The sequence below is a fragment of the Hemicordylus capensis genome, chromosome 1, assembly GCF_027244095.1.
Source record: "Hemicordylus capensis ecotype Gifberg chromosome 1, rHemCap1.1.pri, whole genome shotgun sequence".
NCBI lineage: Eukaryota > Metazoa > Chordata > Lepidosauria > Squamata > Cordylidae > Hemicordylus > Hemicordylus capensis.
The window spans coordinates 449,787,315-449,812,090 of NC_069657.1; the positions used below are offsets into that span (position 1 = coordinate 449,787,315).

Here is a 24,776-nt window from a genome sequence, read left to right on the forward strand (position 1 = left end):
GGAAGCCTCGCCATGAGAGGAGGTCAGGACATGGAGCCTGACCAAATCAGGACCCAGCCTTTCACCAGGTATGGGATGCCCTTCACAAGGAGGGGCTACGACATGAGAAAAGTACCTGCACTCTGATTAGTTGGAACCTCGTCGCAAGTTCTGTTATCGCTGTACAATAACAAAGTGGCCCTTAATTACTCCAACTAATTCATTGGGTCAGGGAGTGCAAAGGAGGAAGTAACATATACACTGCCTCATAAGACTGGTGGGATATCATCTCATAGATACAAGTTACCTTATAACATTTATTATTTTATACATATACGTTCTCTGGAGAAACATTTATTGATATTCCAGAAACCTTTATTTAAATAGATAGATCCATTAAGACACAGTTTCAACTGTCAAAAACCCTTTTAAAAATCTGCAAGCAGAGCTACGGTGTAAGTTTTAATACAATAGGCTCAATCGGTTTCATGCAAAGTAGTATGTAAAAGATGCAACAATACAAGAGGGTCCTAGTTTTTGGTACTATATGTTGCAGTGTCCTAATAATATGAAGGTCCTATCCTGTCATGTCCCTCCATGCATCCCACACTCAGTCCTTTGTGAATGATTCCCAGTCAAGAATTTCTGTGAACAGGGGTTGCATTTCTTTCCTTCAGGCCACCGATTCACTTCCTGTGTCTGTGCTAGTACTGGGGACCCTCAGTTCTGCAGCCATCCAGTCTTGGTTCAGTCTGTTGAATGCATGTCTCTCCTGAAAGCTTCCCAATATCATCAAGTCTTCAATACTATGAACTTCCTGCAAAAGGAAAGGGGTAGGAGGACATGAGCAATACTGGAGCGCCACTACAGAAAGGCATGGCCAGGTGTGCCGCTTTGAGTTCCAATAGAACAAGGGATCCAAGTCCAACTGTGTGGGGTCTATCTTGTCCTGCAGGTAGGATTCCAGTTCTAGACTTGCCCTCTCAGTCAAAGAGGAAGCTGCATAATCACTAGAGAGGTTTCTCATGTATTCCTTCTCAGTTTGCCATATGACCCACTTCTTCAATTGCTCCCATTCCGACTCCACATCTCCATTCAGATATTTGGAGATGTGGTCCCTGAAGCATGGATGAAGGAAGGTTGCAGTCTGGTGCAGGATGTGTTCTTTTATTCTTCCTAGGTCCTGGCTGCTTTCCAGAGCTTGCAGCAGCTCATGTGCGAAGCGAGTAGCAGCAGCAACAACAGTCACATTTAACTCTTGCTGCAGCTGCTGGAGGTGGTCCTTGACCTTGCTCTCAAGTGAGTGGACCTCATGAAGGACTTGGCCTAGGTTAGCATTTTCATTCCTAATTGTCATGATGGCCTCTTCAAATGGCTTCAGGAGGCAGACTAGATGGTACATCAGGCACCAACCCAGATATCTAAAGTTGAGGCCAGGGTTTTCTTCCTGATAAGTCCTGAATGCCCTCTGTCGGGCAATTAGAAACCGCATCAAAAGATAGAGGTCTTTGGGCATCTCTTCTTCCAGAAATTCCTGGGGGAGACCAGACAGCAACTGCAGTTCTTTCAGACGGTCCTGGGCCACCAGGGATTGCTCAAAGTGAATGCTGATTTTGTGTAGCATTTCCCGTAGCCATCCTATGAGAACATCTTTGTAGTTTACCATCATTGCTTTTATCAGCTGGTACAAGCAAAGGTTAGGGGAAAGAATGTATCCCAAACAAGAATCTTTCACTGCCTTTGCCGCTGCCGTTCCGAGTGTAACCACATATCCCACTTCCAGCTGCAGGGGATAGAGCCACTTGTCCCTCACCACTTTTAGTCTATGGCATATTATTTCAGTCAAGTTATTCTTCTGAGCCTCACACACGGCCATCATTGCCCGGTGCCTGTGCAGAATCCCATCGTTATCGACAAGCCAGTGTGCTATGATAAACATATAGCCTGTGGCTGGTCCTGTGGACCAGACATCAATGGAGAAGTGGACAACTGGGCAAAGTGACTTTTTCAGGTCTTGTTCAATTGCTCTACTGATGTTGTGTTCCAAGGCTAGTTCATCTGATGCAGCATGCTCAGCTGGGGGTAAAGCTTGGCCACTTTGGTGTCCAAGGAATGCAGCACTGCTTGCACTCGCAGATGTATAGTGCAGCGTTGGGCCTCCATCACTGCCATGGCAGCTTTCGGAACTGGAGCCAGGGAGTGACAGAGCACTGGGATGCATGCATGATACAGGGATTGCATCTGGTGGGTTGAGCAAACAGAATAAATCTTCCTCTTCGGGGAGAACATTTAGCACAGCTGGGAGCTCAAACTCTGTCAAGGGGGACTCCCTGCCCTCTGGTGGCACCTCTGGTTGAAATATGTGGCCTTGTTCTCTTGCATATGCAGCAAGATCTTGGAAGAATTGTTCGCAAGGGCAAAGATTTTCAGCTTCCGGATTGGATGCCTCTTCTGGACTGTCGCTGAAGCGCCTCATGGTTGTGAACTGCAAAGGAAGATAGAGGCCCAGTAGTAACAGTACCATACTTTATACACCACTTCCAATAGATGTTGTACAGCCATAGCCAGGAATGCAATCTGACTCAGCAAGCCTCTCCGTTCTTGTGTCATCCATGACCTTGTTGGCTGGCTTGCCTTGGGCAGCCAGCCGTTTTATTTTTACCATTTTATTTTATTTTCATGACAACAACCTCCTAGAAAAATGGGTTAGGAAAACTTCCTGTGTGTGGTTTTTTTTAAGGCTTCTCTATTTGAGGTCTCCCAAAATGTATTGCATACAAACATTGGTCACCACAATATTTCATATTGTTTGTATGTATGTATTGGTTTATTTCGGCCCAAGGTCTTTGAATTATGACAAAACCAAAATCATGGTCTTTGCAGCTAGACCTAGGATGCTTACATGGAAACTTAATGGGCATACTTTAGAGCAGACCAGACAATTTAAGTATCTTGGAGTTGTACATAGCACATAGGGATTATGTTGTTGCCAACACCCAGAAAGCTACCTCAGCAATTTGCTCATTGCACATAAAGAAACGAGCTCACTCGCTGCAAGTAGCTTTAGAGCTTTTTTAAGGCCAAGGCTCTTGCCTTGCTCCTAGTGGGAGGCGTGCTAGGGAGTAAAACGAATTATCTGAAGTTGGAGATGGTGCAGTCTAAGTTTATTAGGTCTCTCCTTAGATTACTGTGCTCAGTTTCAAATGCTGCTATGAGGCTCGAGATTGGATGGCCATCTGTAGAAGCGAGACTCTGGAAAATGGTTTTCTCTTATTGGCTTAATTTGATTTTTCACCCTACGGGCATTGCTCCCTTGATACTGGAGGATGGTTTTATGACCCACTGGAAAAAGGATATCAATGCTATGTTAGTGTCCTTGGGTTTTTTGCTGCCCCTGATTAGGACTTTGGGCCACAGCAAGGCCAAAATTGACATAACCCAACGTATCTGGGACATGACAAAGCAGGGGGATATTGCCCAAATAGGTCCTGGCCTATTCCTAGGAGGCCAAATCAGTAGCCATTTCCCCGCTGAATATTTACTTAGGATCTCTAATGGGGATCATCGTAGGGCTCTTTCAGCGGCTAGACTTAACGCCCTTCATACGGCAGTATTGGAAGGACGTTTTGGGAAGGTGCCCTATGATCAAAGATTATGCCCCTGCCAGAACGGTGAAGTGGAGACTATGGAACATCTGATGCTGAAGTGCAGATTTTATACTGAATTAAGGGGAAAGCTTCTCTCTCCACTGCTAACTCATCACAATTCTAATTGCCCTTCTGGCAACGACAAGGTTCTTTTCCTGGTTGCTGCTAAGTCAGAGTATGCTTACAGGAGGGTAGCAAAATTTTTATCCATAGCAAGCAATATTCAGTTTAGAATGATTGAGGCACATGATGCCAGGTTGTGTACTTCAGATATTTCATATTTAGTATATTTGTTTACCACTCACTGCCAAAGTCTCTAGGCAGTCATAAAGAGCCTTTTTAAGCAGCAAAGCCAAATCTTTGTTCAATGTTTCAGTAAAAGAACTTGCCCATTCTAAGAAAAGTCTGGTGTGTGTTTTTTATGGTAAAAGCAAAGCCAATCATTGTTCACACAATTTACGGCTATAGATCTCAAACCCACAATGCATTTTTTTTAAGCAGCTACAGCTAAGAGCCACATGGTTAGAAACAAGGATCCTAATTTGAAAGTAAGATACAGATTTGCTCATCCCAAGAACTCCCATCACCCATGGTTTTCTTCTTTTATTTTCCCACAAAGGGCACTAGAAGTCCCTCCCTAGGACCTGCATATATAGCACAAAACAGCACATTGTGTAAGTATATCCTCCATCCTAGGGTAACCCCAGATAGGGATGTGCACAAACCCGGTTTGCTTGGTTTGGTTCAAATTTGAACTGGGAGGGGGAGGTATGGTTTTGGTTTTGTTCGAACCCCCTGGTTTGGTTTGAATTCAAACATTTTTTGAACCAGTTTGAACTGTTTCAAATTGGTTCGAGCCTCAAAAAGTAGATTGGGTGGTAGGCACCCATGGCTGCCAACTACCACCCAAACTCCAAAGCAATTGGACATTCCTACGATTTTTAATGAATTTTTAAACTATTTGTTATTATTGCCCATAATTTCATATGTGGAATACTTAGGGGCAAAAAACTGGGGTGGGTGGTAAACACCCAAGGATGCCCACCATCCACCAATTCCCAAGGCAATTGGGTTCTCCTAGTATTAATAGTAAATTTAAAAAAATTCCCCATAGGATATAATGTAGATTTGCAGCAGCCCCGAACCCTTCCTCTGGGGGATGGCAGGGCACCCCAAAGTCAGTCTGGGGCCATGGCATGGATGGCCTCAATCCATCCCAGACATCCCCAAATTGATCAGAGTGATTGCTCTTTATTTATGAACTAGTATTTTTAAGCCCGTTAAAATAACGGGCGCTAGTACCGTTCCCCCCTTCCTTCTCCCTCTCTCTAGCCCTCCTTTCCTTTTTTTTCCTCTCTCTTTCATTCCTTCCTTTTCTCTCTCTCCCTTCTTTCTTCCCCCTCTTCTCCTTCCCTTCTTTCTTTTTTCTTTCTCTTTCCCTCTTTCCTTCCTTCCTTCCTTCTCTCTCCCTCTCACCCTCCTTTCCTTCCTTTCCCCCCTCTCCCTCTTTCCTCCCTCCCTTCTCTCTCCCTCTCCCTCATTGCATGAGAGCACTGCCAAAAAACCTCTTCATTTCCTCTGCCACAAAGTGTGCTGATTGTTTCCTTTGATAAATTAAAAGCTATAGAAGTCTCTCTAAAGTGTGCAGCTTACAGTCATAGTCTGCCCTACTGCTGCATTGTGAGTTGATATAAAACTGTTTATTTTAATGTTGTAAACTTTTTTTTTTTTAGCAAGGATATCCTCTGTGTTAATCAAATACAGTATGTGTTAATTTGGCCTTATACGAAGACAGTCAGTGAATCAAAAAGTTATGACGAACCCTTCTAATCAGGTTGTCAAGTGATTTATCGTGTGTAGACTCCCCAACAGGGGCAAACAGCTGTAGGTTGTGGGGGGAGGAGTCTGAATCAGGACCATGGCAAGAACAAAGAGTAAAGCCCCCTCCTCCATTCTGTGTTCCCGATACAGATTAGGTCTGCAGCTATTATTTAGCAAAAAGCAAAAGAATAAAGGAAAGGAAAAGGGAAAAAGGTTCACATGCCAGGGCCAATTGCATGCTTGATGTAACATCTTATTTGATCCTGGTTCATGTTCACCCTGATGTATGCACACATTCCGTTCCATTCACACATTGTTGCATTCATTCGAATGGAAGGAGCCGGTCTCTGTGGACCCAAAGAATATACAAACAAATGTGCTCCCCTCATTAAAAGGAATAGGAAAGAGGTTGCAGGGTGAGGGTCCATTTCTGCATCAGAGCATTAGCATATGGATTTGAAGTCTGTTGTCTAATGTCTATTTAATTTAATTATTATTTCATTGCTTTAGGTTTATATATGCTCCCTTTTCACCCTACCAAGGGCTCCCAAGACAATTTGCATTACATGAAAAAATGAGTCAAATAAATCCAAAGATCAAGACAATGCAGTTTTTTTAAAAATGCAGTCAGAAAAAGTGGGAGAAGGCATACATGTATACAAATATATTCTAATCTGGCAAGCAGCAAATGACTTAAAGCAGTATATTTGGACTTATTACTTTAGCCCCACTGAAGATTCGGGGACTAAACCAAATTAAGCTAACATGGAATATTAAAGCACACCCTACAGTTCAGTGGGACTGAACTGGTTTAAGACCTGGTATGCTCGCCCGTCTGCCTCCGAGCGGGGGGGAGGGAAGGGGGGGAAGGAGGGGAGTCGCTGGGGCGCCTTCGCGGCTGCTCTCTTGGGCGCCCGTTAAAATAAGGGTGCCCGGGCCGGACCCGTCCTAACCTGAGAGCTCAGCGCAGGGAGACGCAACACCTTGCTAGCCATGTGGGGCAGAGACACGGAGCCGGAGCCCACTCGCCTGGCTTCTCGGCAGCAGCACGGGCAAGAACGCGAGGCTGGCGGGCATGGCGAGACGGCGGGATGTTCCAGGACCGCTGTTGTTGCTGCTGACGGTGCCGCCGCCATCTCAGGCTTGGGCCAGAAGCAGCAGCTCTTCTCGGGGCTCAGCGGCGGCGCTGTGAGGGGGCGCAGCGGGGCCAAAGGAGCCGCAGCCATCCGGCAGCACATCCTCCTCCTCTCCCTCTCCTGGCGGTGGGCGAAGAAGGGCAACGGCAACCGCCATGGAGGCGTCGTCGTGCGCAGAGTTCTGTGGCCCGCCGTCTGCCTCTGAGGGGGGGGAAGGGGGGAAGGAGGGGAGTCGCTGGGGCGCCTTCGCGGCTGCTCTCTTGGGCACCCATTAAAATAAGGGTTTATTTTATTTAACTCTGCAGCCGCTGCTAGAGTTTTAGCTCGCCTGGCTGCCTTCCCCCGGTCCCCGCTTCTTCTTCCCTCCCGCCTCCCAGAGTGCCGCCCAGAGTGCCGTCCCCGCCGGCCAGATTGCTGCCCGCCTGGCCCCGATGTCCTCTTCCCCCGCCGCCTCTTCCCTCCCACCGTCTTCGGCGTTGCGGCCAGGCCTCGGCCACGGCTCCACCGCCGCCTCGGCCAGCTTCCCCCGCCTCTTCTCCCTGCCCGGCTTCGTGGCGGCCGCTTCTCCTCAGCCGCCGCTTCTTCCCCCGGCCATCATGGCCGCCTGGTTGCCGTGGTCATGTCTCCCTCAGCGCGTTCTGGGCATGCACTCCGCACATGCCCAGAATGGCTGAGGGAGGCACGAACACACGCCTTGGTGTCCGTCCACGGACGGACACCAAGGCTTTTATTAGAGAGAATTTCCATAGATTTTTGCCCTCAACTCCTGCCTGTGGCTTCCAGCAGCAACTGGTGGGCCACTATGTGAAACAGGATGATGGACTGGATGGGCTTCCTTGGGCCTGATCCAGCAGGGCTGTTCTTATGTTTAAGTAAGATCTCATTGGAAATCACTGAATGTGGGTCAGTGGGTGAAAGGTCATGCCATCAATTCCAATGAGATATTTTAAAATCTATAGAAATTCATAAATAGAGCAATCGCTCCTATCAATCTGGGGATGTCTGGAATGGATTGAGGCCATTTCTGCCATGGCCCCAGACCCACTTTGGGGTGCCCTGCCACCCCAGAGGAAGGGTTTGTGGTGGCCCCAAATCTACATTATATCCTACAGGGAAATTTTTCTTCTTCACCATTAATACTAGGAGCACCCAACTGCCACCTCAGTTTTTTGCCCCTATCCAGCCACCCTAACACCAGCCAGGTCAGTCCACCTACCCAAAGCAACTAAGATGACACAAACCACCAACTTGACAATAATCTGAAAAGCCACTGCCTACTGCCAGCACAGCACACATAGAGAAAAGACCTGCTCTGCTCCTGCAGGATGCACACACACAAAAACCACTGCCCCAATGCCCACTGAAGCCACCACAGAAGCAGACCTGCTCTGCTCTGCTCTCCTCCTGCATCATGCACACTACAGCTGAAAAAGCCAAGAAGGGGTCCAGGGGACCAAGCCAAACAAAACCACAGAGTAGACTAGCTAGCTACACCAACACCACAGTGAGCACACAGCCAACAGCTGCCCACACAAACCAACAAGATGGCACAAGGCAGTAGTAGCCAACCCATGATGCAACTACAAGAAACAGGGGAGGAGGGCATAATTATGGGCAGGCAATTCTAATACACAAAATTCTAATTAGAATTGGGCAGGCAATTCTAATACACAAAAAGGAGAGGGAACAGACACCCTTCTCTCAAGTACAAGTACAAGCACAGTGGCACTGAATTATACAGACCCAATTCCTTCCCCTCCCCGCAAAGAACTCATTTTAAAAAATCAATATGTTGACAAGAACTATTTATTCATCTATATCGTGCTTTTTTCATCAATCAACAGTAAATCAAAATCAACATGAGAATTCATTCATCTTGTCATCAACATTCAATGCAATTCTACTCAACATGATTTCTTTGTTTTTATATTTTGTAAAATCAATATTTTTGTGATTCATCATTTTCAAACATAACCTTTTTTATATTTTTGGAGGATTAATTTTTTTCTTTATTTTTTACATATTTACAATATGTTTAGGCCGCCGGTGCCGGTGCCTGTGCCTAGGAGGCTGGTCTAGAATTATTATGGGGCTGTGTTACTATTTTTTGTGTGTGCCGGGCCCCTGAAAGCTATCAGGTAGAAAGAAATAGGGGCTTGTGGTCAGCACTGGGTTTCTTAAGTGGGCGTGGGGTGTATCATCCTTTGGCCAGTCACAGCACTAGTAGTGGGCAAACTGTGACCTGGCAGGCACGGCTCAGTCAGCCATCACATCAGCTCAGCTAGAGATGGAAGGGGGAGGGTAGGGATGAGCAGAGAATGAGCCAGGCAGGTGACCAACCATGGGCCAATCACAGTAATCCCTCACCCAGCTCAACCTCCAGCTCGGAATAGCCAAGCAAGCAGAGGTTCACCTTCAGGAAGACCAACTGCTCCACCAGACCAACATCCAACTCAGAATGAGTGGGTCTTACCATGTCCCCAGCACGTGAAAACACCTGCTCGCTCTGGACACTGGTGGGCATGCAGGAGAGGAGGCGCAAAGCAACCACCACCAGGTCCGGCCAGACTCACTGACGGGTCACCCAGAACTGTGCGCGGTCCATTGAGGTGTCCTCCTCAACAGGCTCCTCCAAGTACTGGGCAACGCATTGCTCAGCACTGGAGGGCCTGGCAGGTCAAGCCTCCCGCACACCAGGCAAGGTGCCAAGGCACACCCGCTGAAACCACTGGGTGGATTTCACGGCAGGAGGAAGTGTCTGCTGTGTTGGTGCTGCTGCCTAGGATGCCATGCTGCTGGACTGGGAAGAGGAAGCAGAAGGGGTAGCCAACGCCTGGCCACCCACACTGCTGCTGGATGCGGGTCACTCAGAGGGAGTCGCACCTGCACCAACACCACCTCCTGGTCCCGTGACCTCCTCCTCCCTAACTTCCTGGACCAGGAGGTCCCTCCACTTGGGCAAGTCACTGACACTCATGAAATTGCCCTTGATGGCTGGGTTGCAGAGACAAGCAAGGACATAACCCTCCCTGCTATCCAACTCACCAACAAGCCTCTTGGCCACCTCAGACTTCAGCCTTCCAGCAAGAGCACGACCCTCTGGCATGGTCAGAGAAGTCTGGAGTTCACCCATCTGCTTCTAAAGACCCACAGCTGTGGGCAGCGCCTGGCTCATGGGAATGGTGTTGTCACACAATCCCTTCATGGCAAGCTGGAAGGGCCTGAGTGATGACACCGCTTCAGGCATGCGATTCCACTCTGCATTCAAGAGGTTGTACACAGCCAAGGACTTGTCCCTCGCCAGGGTGCCAAGGGCTCTTTCCTGCTCCATCAGGCGCTGGAAAAGGAGGAAGGTGGAGTCTTTACATCCGTTGGGATGACATGGCTAGGAAGCCCAAAGTCAGCCTGCTTCTCGCAAAGCAGGCCCCTGGACTTCTAGCTGCAGTGGAAATGCGTGGTCAGCTTGCGAGCCTTCTCGACAAGCGTGGCCATGGCAGTAGCAGCAGCACCATCACCACCTTGTGGGGGGGGGGGCCTGTTCCTTGGACACCTTCAGCTCCCTAAGGCTGAGGGCATCCCTGACAGCCAGGAGGAGCATATGTGCCGTACACCGTATGTTCACACAGCCCATGACTGTCTCAATGGCAGTGGTTATGTTGGAGCCATTGTCTGTGACAATGAAGCCCTAGGAGAGCTGTGGACACCTGCCAATCCGAGTATGGCCACCACCTCATCCATGGTGTGCCTCACGTCCATGGTCTCCACATGCAGAACGGCCCACCTGTGCCATGCTGGAGCCAGAGGCAGTGCCCACGGAGTCCCCCTCTCTCTCCAGACCCCACCAGTGGGCAGTGAGGGCCAGGAAGGCAGCGTGCATTCCACTGACACTGGTCCAGAGATCAGTTGTGAAATGCACGCTGGTGCCACCCGGAGTCTGGCTGACACAAGCTCCCTGCACCAGCGGTACAGGGAGGGGACCACATTCCAGCTAAACATAGTCCTTTTGAGGATCATGTAGTTGAGAACAAGGTACTGGAGAACCTGGAGGAAGCCAGAGTTCTCAACCACCTGAAAAGGTTGGTTGTCGGTGGATATCATCTCCCCTATGAGGCGGGTGAGGTGACAATGGTCCACCTGACTAGCACACTTGCTGCCCAACAACTGTGTCCAGCGCTGGACTGGCCGTGTTGCCTGCTTTTTGACAGCTGGCACACCACCCTTGTCCGCACTCGTTGCAGGCACACGAGGCACACTAACACTACCAGTGAGGCCAAGGAGACGTAGGTGATGATGCTCCATGTGTTACCACATGGGCATTGTACCTAGGTACTTCACATCCTTTCCTCAACTGACTTGTGCCCTGAAGTTGACACAGCACGCATAGGTTTGGGCATTTTCAGGCACCTCAAAATGCTGCCAGACACTACTGCCCTGGAAGGCCTCTGGCGCCCTCTTGCTCCTGGGTGACTGAAGTCCTAGGGGGGAGCTGCCACTACCTGCCCACTGCTGTCACCCACCCCCTTCCGCCCTACATGGAGGAGGAATGGCCAAGCTCCACTGGCAGAGGAGAGGCAGACCTTTCCACTACCTCAGCAGACCCTTCCTCATCAGAGCCAGAGTGGGAGGACACACCACCGGACCCTGACACGACTGCATGGACTTCATGAGGGGGGACCCACTGAGAAGCAAAATAATAGGGGGAAGGGCCCCAAGAGAGAGGGAGAATCTGGCTGTGTCACTGGCAGCCATCACATCCTCCCTGCCCTCTGCCTCCTGCCCTGCACCACCAGACTCCACTACCACTGGTGGTGCACCACCGCCTCGTGATGATGGACTCGCCACAGGTGATGGACTCACCACAGGTGCCTCACCCTTGTCCTCATCCAGCACTGGCAGCAGGCTGGGGGTAGTTCATCCTGCACACAAATGCCTCAGCTGGGGCAAAGAATTCCCAAATGGGGAGCACTGGGGTATCATCAGGCTCCTCATGTCCTCGTCCTCTCTGCCCCACAGCCACAGGCACAGCCAGCCCCTGGCCTCTCGCACCTCTGCCTAGCAACCTTCTGCGAGGCCTGGCCTGCACACACCACTCGCATTGCTCAGACATATTAAAAGGTGGGAGACTTTATGAGAAAGGCCGGAAAGGAGCAAAATAGTTTTTAAAGGCAGGGGAGGCCAATTAGTTGGGAGGGAGAGATTCTTTTTGGAAAATGCCAAGGGGGGGGGGGAAGGGAAGACTTTTTGCAGGAAAAAAAGCCAACTGGAGGGAGGGAAACCTTTTCAAAGAAAATCGGGAGGTGTTATATAGTTCCCTGGGGTGGCAGGCAGTTAACTTCTTAACCAGGTAGAAAAGTGGGGGGCAAGCTTTTTGGGGGAAAGAGAATTGGGGAAAACCTTAAATGAATGAACCTTAAATGAAAAGATGGGGGAACCTAAAAATCAAAACAAAAAGTTTTTTAATCTGAAGTTTTATTTATTTTTAATTAAAAAAAACAACCTATTTTAAATCACCCCTTTAACAGAAGCCTACCCACCCATTCCACCCACAGCAAGCAATACAATAAATATAATACAAGCAATCAATATAGCCCACAAGGGGGGGGGGGCTGTGAAAGAAAAAACCTGTAAAAAGAGAAACAATCTGCAAGAGAACAGGCAGCAAGCAAACAAAAGTATACAAAAGAAGTGAGGGGCCTATCAGAATGGTCCACTCAAAGAGGTTATTGGATACAGTAAGATTCCAAGAAGCCTTGGAGGGATTCAGTGTTGGCTTTTCTGGTGATCCCGTTGATGCCCTGGTTGAGAATTGGAAAAGCTTGCTCACCAGGGCAGTAGACACGATTGCCCCCAAGTGTCCCCTCTGACCCACTTCAAAATTGGCCCCTTAGTATACGGAAGATCTGTGGGGGCTGAAGCGGCAAGGTAGGCGACTGGAGCGCAAGTGGAGAAAGACTCAACTCGAACCCGACACACTACGACATAGAGCACAATTAAAGATCTATGCTCAGGCAGTATGTATTGCAAAGAAGTGTTTCTTTTCTGCCCGTATTGCCTCTGCAAGTTCACAGCCAGTGGAGTTCAGGGTTGTGAGGGGACTAGTATCCAACCCCACTCCCTTGAACCAAAATCATAGCCCACTGTGATGTGTTTAAAGAGTTTTTTCCCCAGATAAAATCTCTTGGATTCGGGCCGACCTAGATGGAGACTCCACAGTTAATTTGGTGTCTGAACTGGAGGTGTCCAGCAACTCCTCTTATGCAATTCGACTGGATCAATTTCATTTTATGACTCCTGAGGATGTGGACAAGCTGCATGGAGTGGTGAGGCCTACTACTTGTTCTCTTGACCCTTGTCCAACATGGCTTGTTCAATCTAGCAGGGAGGCTGTTAAAGACAGCCTGATGGAAAACATAAATGCTTCTCTGAGGGAGGGCAGGATGCCTCCTTGTCTTAAGGAAGCAATTATTAGACCACTTCTAAAGAAGCCTGCATTAGATCCATCAAAGTTGAGCAATTATAGACCTGTTTCCAACCTCCCATGGCTGGCAACATAATTGAGAGGGTGGTGGCCTCTCAGTTCCAGGCGGTCTTGGAGGAAACTGATTATCTAGACCCATTTCGAACTGGTTTTGGGGTGGGCAATGGGGTGGAGTCTGCCTTGGTAGGCCTGATGGATGATCTCCAATTGGCAATTGACAGAGGAAGTGTGACTCTGTTGGTCCTTTTGGATCTCTCGGAGGCTTTCGATACTATCGACCATAGTATCCTTCTGGAACATCTGAGAGTGTTGGGGGTGGGTGGCACTGTTTTACAGTGGTTCCACTCCTACCTCTCAGACAGCTTCCAGATAGTGTTGATTGGAGACTGTTGCTCTTTGAGATCTGAGCTTAAGTATGGCGTCCCTCAAGGCTCCGTACTTTCTCCAATGCTTTTTAACATCTACATGAAACCGCTGGGAGAGATCATCAGGTGATTTGGAGCTGGGTGTTACCAGTACGCTGATGACACCCAGATTGACTTCTCCATGCCAACTTCTTTAGGAGCTGGCATATCCTCTTTAAATGTCTGCCTGGAAGCAGTAATGGGCTGGATGAAGGAGAATAAACTGAAGCTGAATCCAGATAAGACGGAAGTGCTTATTGTGCGGGGTCAGAACTCTAGAGATGATTTTGATCTGCCTGTTCCTTTTGGGGAAGTGTGACCCCAACTAGAACAGGTTCACAGTCTGGGAGTACTTCTGGATTCACACCTCTCCCTGGTTTCTCAGGTTGAGGCGGTGGCCATGGGTGCTTTCTATCAGCTCTGGCTGATACGCCAGCTGCGCCCGTTTCTTGAGATCAATGACCTCAAAACTGTGGTACATCTGTTGGTAACCTCCAGACTTGACTTTTGTAATGCACTCTATGTGGGGCTGCCTTTGTATGTAGACCGGAAACTCCAGTTGGTTCAGAATGAGGCAGCCAGGTTGGTCTCTGGGTCATCTCGGAGAGACCACATTACTCCTCTGCTGATGGGAGCTTCACTGGCTGCCAACAGGTTTCCGGGCAAAATACATAGTGTTAATTGTAACTTATAAAGCCCTAAATGGCTTAGGCCCTGGGTATTTAAGAGAACATCTTCTTTGTTATGTGCCCCACCACCCATTGAGGTCATCTGAGGAGGTCCGTCTGCAGTTACCACCAACTCGTCTGGTGACTACACAGAGACAAACCTTCTCAGTCGCTGCTCCAAGATTGTGGAATGTGCTCCCTGCTGAGATGCGATCCTCCCCATCTCTGGCAATTTTTAAAAAACACCTGCAAACCCATCTTTTCACCCAAGCTTTCTCAGCTTTTTAAAACTGTGTTTTTAATTTTATGACTCTTTTTTAATTGTTGCATTGTTTTCACTTTTATATGTGTTTTAATTGTTTTTATGTTAACCGCCCAGAGACTAAAGTTTGGGGGGTACAGAAGTTTTATCAATAAAGGAATATATCCCTCCCCACACCCAAATGCAAAATAAAGGAGGCCCTATTTAAAACCACCAACTAGGGGAAAGGGGGACAACAAAAGGTCTGCACAGTGCACACACTCACCCCTCTTAGCACTTAGCAATAGCACTTACATTTATATACCGCTCTATAGCCGGAGCTCTCTAAGCGGTTTACAATGATTTAGCATATTGCCCCCAACATTCTGGGTACTCATTTTACCGACCTCGGAAGGATGGAAGGCTGAGTCAACCTTGAGCCCCTGGTCAGGATCGAACTTGTAACCTTCTGGTTACAGGGCGGCAGTTTTACCACTGCGCCACCAGGGGCTCTTCTTCTGGTTCTTCTCCTACCCCACACTGGTCAAAAGTGACCGGGGGGGGCAGTGGACCAGTAGTCTGGCACACTACTGGGCGGCACAGGCAGTCTCTCAGTCAGCCAGGGGCAAGGGTGAGGGCAGAATGAGCCACTAATTTGTGACTCACCCACCCCCAAGCACAGAAAAAGTAAAATAAATACTTTAAAAATAAATTAAAAAGTCTGGCATGTGTGACTGGCTGTGTGGGAGAGAGACAGGGAGGGAGATAAAGAGACTGGAGAGTGAAGGAGGAGAAGTTAAAGAGAGAGAACAGTGAAAGAGATCAAGAGAGAGAGGGAGGAAAAACCACCAGCCGCAACACACACACTTCTAGTGGGGGATGAAAGTTAAAAGGGACTGATTGGGAGAGAGAGACTGGAAGAGAGAGAGAGAGCGCAGAAGGGGGGGAGTTTCAGGGAGGGACACCAGGCCCAAGGGACACCCTGGGCCCTGGCCTGAATTAAAAGGACTTAGAGTGGGGAACAATAATTAGCAACACAGAGAACAGTAGTAATTAAATCCAAAAAATCCAAAGCACAGAGGGGAGTGGGGGGATTTCAGAGGGGTAGATGGCAGGAGGGGGTTGGGGGAACCAGTCTGGGCAGGGCCCAGGCCAGCCAGGGATTGGCCTGGGATGGGATGTAGGAGGGCAGGCAAACAGCACACAAACACCACAAACACAAACTGCACAGCAAAAAGACAAGCACAGAGGGGGCAGGGGCAGGGGAGGGCTATACAAGCCAGAGAATGGGATGGGATGTAGGGAAAAGAAGGGGTGGGGAGCAGCACACAGGAAAGGAGAAGAGGACAAGAAGTAGAAGGCAAATAATAAAGGAAGGAACAATACAGAGAGAGACAAAGGGGGGGAGACACAAAATGAGGAGAGGTGTAAATCAGAGGAGAGGACTCAGGACAGGGCAGGCAGAGAGAGAAGGCAAGGAAGGGAAGAAGACAGGGACAAAAAAGCACAGTCTGAATGAATCACACCAGTTGCCGAGCACACGGTACAGAGATCCAACAACTGCAGCCAGAGAGAAGTTTCCAGGCCAGAGCTGGGGTTTAAATAGGTTTGAAACTCCCTCCTTTGGGAGCCCCAACAGGGTGCCAACTCTCACAGTGGCATAGTCAACAGCCAACCAGAGCACAAGACTCATTCTGGCCAATCACAGAATCAAACCTCAGCCAATGCAAAGTCTGCAAACTGAGCACAATACATCTTACAAAATGGAGGACAGAAAGGGACCAAACAGAATTGTCACAAAATGGAAGACAGACTCACAGGAGACAATAACAGATTCAATAGAATGCTTTGGACATTCAAACCGGTTCAAAAAGATTCGAACCGGTTCGGACTTGGTTCGAACTCGGACAAGAAGGGCAAAACCAAAGCCCTGTTTAGTCCAAGTTCGAACCTTCAGACCGTGCTGAGTCAAACTCCAACAGGTTCGAACTCAAACCAGTCTGCACATCCCTAACCCAAGATACAGAGATGTTGGTCAACCAGGACCCTGGCATATCTCCCATCTACATATGATGGCATAGTTTGAAAACACAGTTCAGTTAAAACTTGTCCCAAAGCATAATGGTTCATTGATTGATAATGAAAGAAATAGATATTCGCTTTAAAGAACTGGTAAAGGTAAAGTATGTGCTCAAGTCGGTGTTGACTCATGGTGATGAGAGAGCCCTGTGTTTTTTTTGGTAGAATACAGGAGAGATTTACTATTGTCATCCCCTGCGCAGTATGAGATGATGCCTTTCAGCACCTTCCTATATTGCTGCTGCCCGATACGGGCATTTCCCAAAGTCTGGAAAACATACCAGCAGGGATTCCAATTGGCAAGCTGGTACCATATGCTAAAGCATGCTTGCTGAATGATTCTGAGATCTTGTCTAGAACCCTGGCAAAACAGCCAGTCTAAGCTTTACCTTGTATTCAGGTTGGTTAAAAAAGAGAGGTTGTTTAAGTCTCTCACCACAGGTCTGAGTCCATTCTTTCCCCCGGTAATTTTTAGCCAAATAATGGTTGGGCATATCTAACAACCATTCGAAGTAGAGAAAGATTGCCTTCCTTGCTCTTAAAAAGATAAAAGATGACCCCACCTTAGCTTGAAGGAGGACATCAGAAGTGCTAGATGGAAGGGCCAAACTTATAAGCTGATACTGAATAATTTGTAGGTCAACTTTCGGAAAGGAGAGCTGGTCTTGTGGTAGCAAGCATGACTTGTCCCCATAGCTAAGCAGGGTCTGCCCTGGTTGCATATGAATGGGAGACTTGATGTGTGAGCACTGCAAGATATTCCCCTCAGGGAATGAAGCCGCTCTGGGAAGAGCAGAAGGTTCCAAGTTCCCTCCCTGGCAGCATCTCCAAGATTGGGCTGAAAGAGATTCCTGCCTGCAACCTTGGAGAAACCGCTGCCAGTCTGTGAAGACAATCCTGAGCTCCATAGACCAATAGTCTGACTCAGTATATGGCAGTTTCCAATGTTCCTGTGTTCCTAACTGGCACCAAACCCCAGATCTCTGCACCATAGAGAATTTGTGCTATTATTTCCTGCAAAAATGATTTGGATAGTGATAATTTCACTGCTGTTTTATGATGCTGCCAGGACATGGATTCTGAAAAATATTTTGAGGAGGAGCACTGCAAGATAAGTCACTGATCCAACACCCACTTGTGTTTTGCAAAGTTCCCCCAAAGAGACATTTTGGTTTTATCATAATTTATCAAATTCAACTTTGCAGTATTCCCCAAACCCTTTAATAATCTATGCATCTCCAGCTGCGTAGAGGACAAAACAACCATGGGTGCAGGGCATGCTGGAACTTCTGGTTGTCCTGCAGCCCCTGATCACCGCAGCCCCTGCCAGCTCAGTGATGGAGCTGGAAGTCATGTGGGCGGGCGGCTGATCTGGCTGCCCAGAAAGGGCTTTATGATCATCTTAATTTAATGTAAACCGCCCTGAGCCTTTTGGAAAAGTTTTAATAATAAATAATAAATAAAAATAAATAAATCTACAGGGAGAGTGGGCTTAGTCCGTTCTCCCCACAAACTGTCTGGAGGCGGGTCTCACTGATTGTGAGACCATTCTCTTAAATAACCTGGACCCAAGCCATGAATAGATTTATAGGCAATTACCAGCACTTTGTATTTTGCATGGAAACCTATCGGTAGGCAATGTAGTTCTTTAAAACTGAAGTGACATGGTCCCTTCAGGACACCCTGGAGATGAAACTGGCAGCAACATTCTGCACCAATTGCAGTTTCCAGAATATTTACAAAGGCAGCCCCACATAGAGTGCATTGCAGTAGTCAAGCCTGGAGGTTCCCAACATGTGCATGACTATCTTAAGGACACTCACTTCCAAGAAAGTTGTATTCCAACAACAGACATGTCTAGTTGCTGCAACCCATATTGCTACCTTTGACCATACTATTATTAGCTAGAATTTCATCCACATCACCCACCCATACAACACCTTCCTCTAAACCTGAGCTTACTTCATTGACATGGAGAAAATATTCCTGGTTTAATTCTGGAGAATCCCTTAAGGTTGGGTTTTGCAAAAGACATGTAAGCTACTTTTTGGTCTGCACCATTAATTTGACCAGAAGTACCCTTACAAAGTTGGTCTATACAGTAGACTACTCCCCAACAAGTTGGACAATCATTTCACATAAAATGCATCCAGAACTCAAATCCAAATGTGCTCTATACTAGGATAGGATTCACCCTGAACTCATGCAGAGGGGCACTGCTTCCAGTTCCAGCCAACCTAGTAGCCACTGAAGTAGTTCCCCCACCTTTGCTTTAGTTGTGTTTCCCTTCTGACCCCTTTGAAGAGAGAATTCTTACATTAACCAATGGCTGCAAAATGCCTTGCTTTCTTTACCTTGTGTAATATATATGTCCAGGATTTAACTGGACACTTCTCAACTTCTAAGAGATATGTAGAAGAGATACAGAAAGCTATGTTCCCCATAAGAACATAAGAACAGCCCTGCTAGCTCAGGCCCAAGGCCCATCTAGTCCAGCATCCTTTTTCACACAGTGGCCCGCCAGATGCCACTTGATACCAGTGGCAGGAGTTGAGGGCATGCCCTCTCTCCTGCTGTTACTCCCCTGTAACCTGCCTTTGAGACTGGAGGTGGCCTGTAGACCTCTAACTGGTAGCCAATTATGGACTTCTCCTCCATGAAGTTATCCAAACCCCTCGTAAAGCCATCCAGGTTGTTGGCTGGCTGGCTGGAAATGTCCCCATTTTCTTCTTCACCGCACCACTGCTTTAAGAGGCAAAGCTACCACCCTGGAGTTTTCCCTTTGGTACACCTCTAAACCTGGAAAAGTCTAGAGCTAGAAAGTTAGCAAGTCAGATTGCTTCTTCCATCAGGTGGAACCATTGCTCACCACCCCCTCAAGTTAAAATGTAGAAAAGGCTACTTACTTGCTCAAGACAGAACCAGAATCTCTGGATAAATGGGTTTGCAACAACTGACAACAAGAGAGCATCCTGGGAAGAGGGAAAGAGTTAGTTTTATAGAGAGTCCAAGATTGGCAGAGTTGCAGGGGCCAGCCAATCCCAAGGCAGAAGAGAAAAAGTTAGGTTAAGCTAGTTCCACTGAACTGAATGGAGAAGGCAGATCACAGCTGGGACTGTTTGAAAATCAGTGATAAGTAATCAGCTTTACTTAGGTACTCTGAGGGCTTATTTCAAAGGGAAACTAACTAAATATGAGTAAGAAAGCAGACAGAAGAAAGAACTCAGGGGCACAGTGGAACAACAAAGAGGAATTTACTCAGAACAACAACAACGATGGACAGGACACGAGGGGTATAGTGTAGAGGTGTTTACATCTAATTTATTTCCTAAGCTCAAAGCACAGTGAATCAGTACTGCTAGGATTTGTAGGGGCTAGGCCACTGTGGCCACTTCCCATTGCAGATGGCACCCCCCAGTTCACTGTCCATTCACATGGATTTACATGCAGGTTCATTTTGAATAGTATCTGTACTCCTGCATTTGTCTTTGGCAGATGTACACAGCTCTAATGCCCTGGTGGTCTGAAGCCAAGTGGGACTCGGTGTGCAAGGGCTGGCCCCACCTCCCTTTGGGGCCCAGTGGAAGCCATGTGGACCTGGGAGCCTTGGTGGGCAGGTTGTGTGGTAAGGCAGGGCAGTACTGCAGGGGTGCCACCATACACCACCGCCCCACTATGTGCTCTGGCTGACTTTCTGTTGTGGTTTGGGAGTAGCAGTGGCAAGTTGTTTTGAAACTCCCCCTGCCACCCACCCGTTCTACCATGGATCCGGAAAAGGGTGGATTTGGTCCACGAGCCATATGTTGTGTATGTAGTCCATCATAACCAGCACGGCCAAGTAGGAGCAGTCAACTCTTTGAGCCCCAAATCAACTTCTTTTGCCGGCTTCCTGCCACAATCTTCCTCATAAGCATGGTCAAAAAAAGGAGCACATAAACAATCCCTGGGGAATGGTCTCAGGGGAGGGGAGAATAATGGAAAAGTCCTTTGAAAAATGTGAGTATAAAACAATGTCAAAGTCCTGTGAGGTTACTCTCCACACAGATTGTTCTCACAGGATTTGACATTAGCCACAGCATCCCCAAAGGCATAGAATCTGTTAATATATTTAAAATAAGCATGCCAATCATCCCTCCTCCCCTACTTTGTAAAGAATACAACTAGAAAGAGCTGACTGAAAATCTCATTTGCTACCCGAGGATCTATACTCAGAACACCTCAGAAAAAACAAAACCCAATACCCCATGGGTTAGCAAGCAATGGGGGTGGTTGGCAACCAATGTGCACTACACTACCACTCACTCTGGGCCACCCCAGCACCCGCCAAGTGCAATCATGGGGCTGCTAAAACCTCCATTCTTCCCTATGGACAAAAACCTTAAAGACACGTAAACTTCAAAAATTAACTAAAAAATTAGCCCTTTGTCCAATTCATTTCAAATAATGCTGGTAGCTTCCTTGTGCCCTTGGGCACTAACACCCACCACACTCCGCTCTAGGCCACCCCTTTCCCGCCGATGTGAAGCTATACATTTGCTGGAATCCTCATTATTCCCTATGGGGAATTCAAAAATAATTTACAATTTCATCAGTAATTGGAAGAGTGTCCAATTGCTTTGGGGTTTGGTGGGTGGTAGGAACCCCTGGGTGCCTACCACCCACCCCACTTTTGTGCCCCTATGTCCTCCACAATAGGGGATAATAGGCTGGTTCGTGTCGCATTATACACTATGAGAAAATAATATTTCAAAAATTCATTCAAAATTGTAGGAGTGTCCGATTGCTTCAGGGTTTGGGTGGTAGTTAGCACCCATGGGTGCTCCACAATAGGGAATAATGGGATGGTTTGAATCCCATTATATCCTAGGAGAAGAAATAAAAGAATTTTTCAAAAATTTGTTAAAAACTATGAGTGTCTGATTGCTTTGGGGGTTGGGTGGTAGGCACCCATAGGTGCCAACTACCATCCCACCCACTTTGGGAGGTTCAAACCAGTTCAAATCAAACCCCCACAGTTTGCTTCAAATTCAAACCAGCAGCTCGGACCTAATGGCTGGTTCAGTTTGAATTCGAACCGGTTTGAATTTGAACCAGTTTGAATTCAGACCAGTTTGCACATCCCTAAGGGAATGCCCTCACAGCTTGCCCGTGGGCATCCCAAAGGCATATGGAGGGCCACTGTGTGTGACTGGAAGCAAGACTAGATGGTCCTTGGGCCTGATCCAGCAGGGCTGTTATGTTCTTAACAATAATCTTTCTGCTAGCTATATAATTATTAAGGCAATCTGCTACTATATCTTGTTGCAAAATTACTTATATGAAGTCCACGGATGGGTATCAGTATGACTAGATGGCAAAAAGATGAATTGTCTCAAAATGTCAAATAATTTGATAATTATTTGGTACATATGCTGGTAAACTCTAGGCTGGATTACTGCAATGCACTCTGTGTGGGGCTGCCATTTTACATAGTCTGGAAACTGCAGTTGGTTCAGAATGAAGCAGCCAGGTTGGTCTCTGGGTCATCTAGAAGAGACCATATTACTCCTCTGTTGAAGGAACTACACTGGCTGCCAAAACATTTCCGGGCAAAATACAAGGTGCTTCCTTATGAGGCAAGACTACAACACCTGGGGCTATTTAGTTTAGAAAAAAGACCATGCATGGAGTGCAGAAAGTGGATAGGGATTTAATATACAATGAGCAGAAGAAAGTGTTTAAAATGACTTTCCCTAAGATCCCAGAAACAATACTATTAGGCACTGACAACAGTCCATTGTCTAGGAAATACTGGATCCTCTTCATGTATCTGACATCAGCAGCAAGACTGACATTTGCATACAAATGGAAAGACATCCATAGCCCGAGTAAAGAGGATTGGATACTTAAAGTGTTAGAGTTGGCAGAAATGGCAAAGCTAACAGCATTATTAAGAAATAAATCTGAAGCATTTAAAAGGGAGTGAGACCTTCTTCTTATTTACCTAAAAACATATTATAAAATTGATTTCTATCAGGCTTTTGAGTGGTAACAAAAATGTTTTTAAAATGCCCTAGAGCTGACTTTCGTACAATTTATCGGGGGGAGAACGATTAAATTACAGGCAAGACTTGGGTATTTTAACTGATACTTGTTCTAATGATGAGATGGAAGTCCTCTTGTATTTTGTGTGTGTGTGTGTGTGTGTGTGTGTGTGTGTGTTTTTCTTTCTTTTTTTCTTTTTGTGTGTGCGTGTGTGTATCTTATGTTGTGAAAAATTGAATAAAAAGTTATTTTAAAAAACAAAAACAAGAAATTTAAAACACAATAATTTTAAATTTTAAAAACAATATTCTAAAACAACATTAAAAGCAATCAAAACCTATATCATCTAGATAAAATACTGGAACAACCTTTTTGTGTGTGGGGGAGTGGTCTGGATGGAATCTGGAATCTACCTGTGAAAATGGCAAGTTTCTAATTTTTGTGGTTTTGTCTAAGAGTTTCATGCATCAATCAGGCCCAAGCAGCTTTATGAAACAGGCACAGGAATGCTGTGTATTATGGGTGCAGAAGTCAAACAACATTCTACCATGAGATGCTCAACATTCTACCATGAGACAGTCCAAGAGGGTTGGGAGTGGAAGGCACTGCTTTGAAGTGGTTCCACTCCTGGATTAACCTATGGAATTCTCTGCCATGGAATGTGGTGACAGCCACCAACCTGAATGGCTTTCAAAGGGGCTTAGAAAAATTCATGGAGAACAGGTCTATAGCTACTAGTCTGAGAGTTATAGGCCAACTCCAGCCTCAGAGTCAGGATGCCTCTACATACCAGTTGCAGGGGAGTAACAGCAGGTGAGAGGGCAGGACTTCAGCTCTTGCCTGTGGGCTTCCCAGAGCCATCTGGTGGGCTACAATGTGAAACAGGATGCTGGATTAGATGGGCCTGATCTAGCAAGGCTGTTCTTGTGTTCTTTGGGGCAGATTCCAGATGGTGTTGCTTGGTGACTGTTCTTCAAAACACAGACTTTTATATGGCAACCCCCCAGGGTCTTTAACATCTACATGAAACTGCTGGGAGAGATCATCAGGAGATTTGGTGCAGGATGTCATCGGTATATGGATGACACTCAAATCTATGTCTCCATAGCAGGATCATCAGGAGAAGGCACAACCTCCCTAAATGCCTTCCTGGAAGCAGTGATGGTCTGGATGAGGGACACAACAGACTGAATCCAGATAAGACAGAGTTACTTATTGTGTGTAGTCAGGAGACAATTTTGATCTGCCAGTTCTGGATTGGGGAGGAAGGGCAACTCTTCCCAAGAAGGAAGAGGTATGCAGTCTGTAGTGTTTCGGGATCCAAACCTCTTTCTGGTGTCTCAGGTTGAAGCAGTGACCAGAGGTGCATTCTATCAGCTCTGGCTGATATGCCAGCTGAATCTGTTTCTTGAGATATATGACCTTGGAACAGTAGTACATATGCTGGTAACTCCCAGACTTGACTACTACAATGTACTCCCTGTGGAGTTTTCTTTGTATGTCATCCCGAAACTGCAGTTGGTACAGAATATAGCAGCTAGATTAGTCTCTGGGACATCTCGAAGAAACTATATTACTCCTCTGTTAAAAGAACTACACTGGCTACCAATAAGTTTACAGGCAAAATACAAGGAGCCGAGTCTCATGATCAGTGAGACCCAGTTTGTGAAGCTAAGTGGGGAGAGCGGGCCCTCTTCTGCACGTTTTCTAGTTCTACGATATCCTTCTTAAGACACAATGACCAAAGCTGTATGAACTACTCCAGATGTGGCTGCACCATAGATTTGTATAAGGACATTATAATATTAACATTTTTATTTTCAATCCCCTTCCTAATGATTCCTAGCATGGAATCAACCTTTTTCACAGCTGCCATGTACAGAGTCAACTCTTTCAATGAGCTGTCCACCACGACCCCAAGATCTCTCTCCTGGTCATTCACCGACAGCTCAGATCCCATCAGCATATATGTAAAGTTGGGGGGGGGTTGCCCCCAAAGGTGTAACTTTACACTTGCTTACACCAAACTGCATTTGCTATTTTGTCACCCACTCCCCCAGTTTGGAGAGATCTTTTTGGAGTTCCTCACAATCAGTTGTGGGTTTCACAACCCTAAATAGTTTACTGTCATCGGCAAATCTGGCCACTTCTCTGGTCACCCCAATTTCTAGATCATTTATGAACCAGTTAAAAAGCACTGGTCCCAGTACCAATCCCTAGGGGACCCCGCTTCCTACCTACCTCCATTGTGAAAACTGTCCATTTATTCCTACTCTGTTCCCTGTCCTTCAACCAGTTA

At 47.0% G+C, this 24,776-nt stretch overlaps 1 protein-coding gene across 2 annotated transcripts in view; it reads right to left on the minus strand.

The window, feature by feature from the left end:
* Positions 1 to 332: 332 nt before the first annotated feature.
* The window catches only part of LOC128324077 (zinc finger BED domain-containing protein 6-like), a 37,851-nt gene continuing 13,407 nt past the window's right edge, over positions 333 to 24,776 (minus strand). The window contains exons 1-2 of one of the 2 annotated variants that reach the window (XM_053248214.1): positions 19,360 to 19,465; positions 333 to 2,464 (exon numbers count right to left, since the gene is read on the minus strand). In XM_053248214.1, the coding sequence (XP_053104189.1) occupies positions 653 to 2,455 (1,803 nt within the window). In that variant the 5' untranslated portion in view covers positions 2,456 to 2,464; positions 19,360 to 19,465 and the 3' untranslated portion in view covers positions 333 to 652. Of the gene's footprint in view, positions 2,465 to 19,359; positions 19,466 to 24,776 lie in introns of those variants that run through there. The other variant, XM_053248205.1, reaches the window with a different exon arrangement.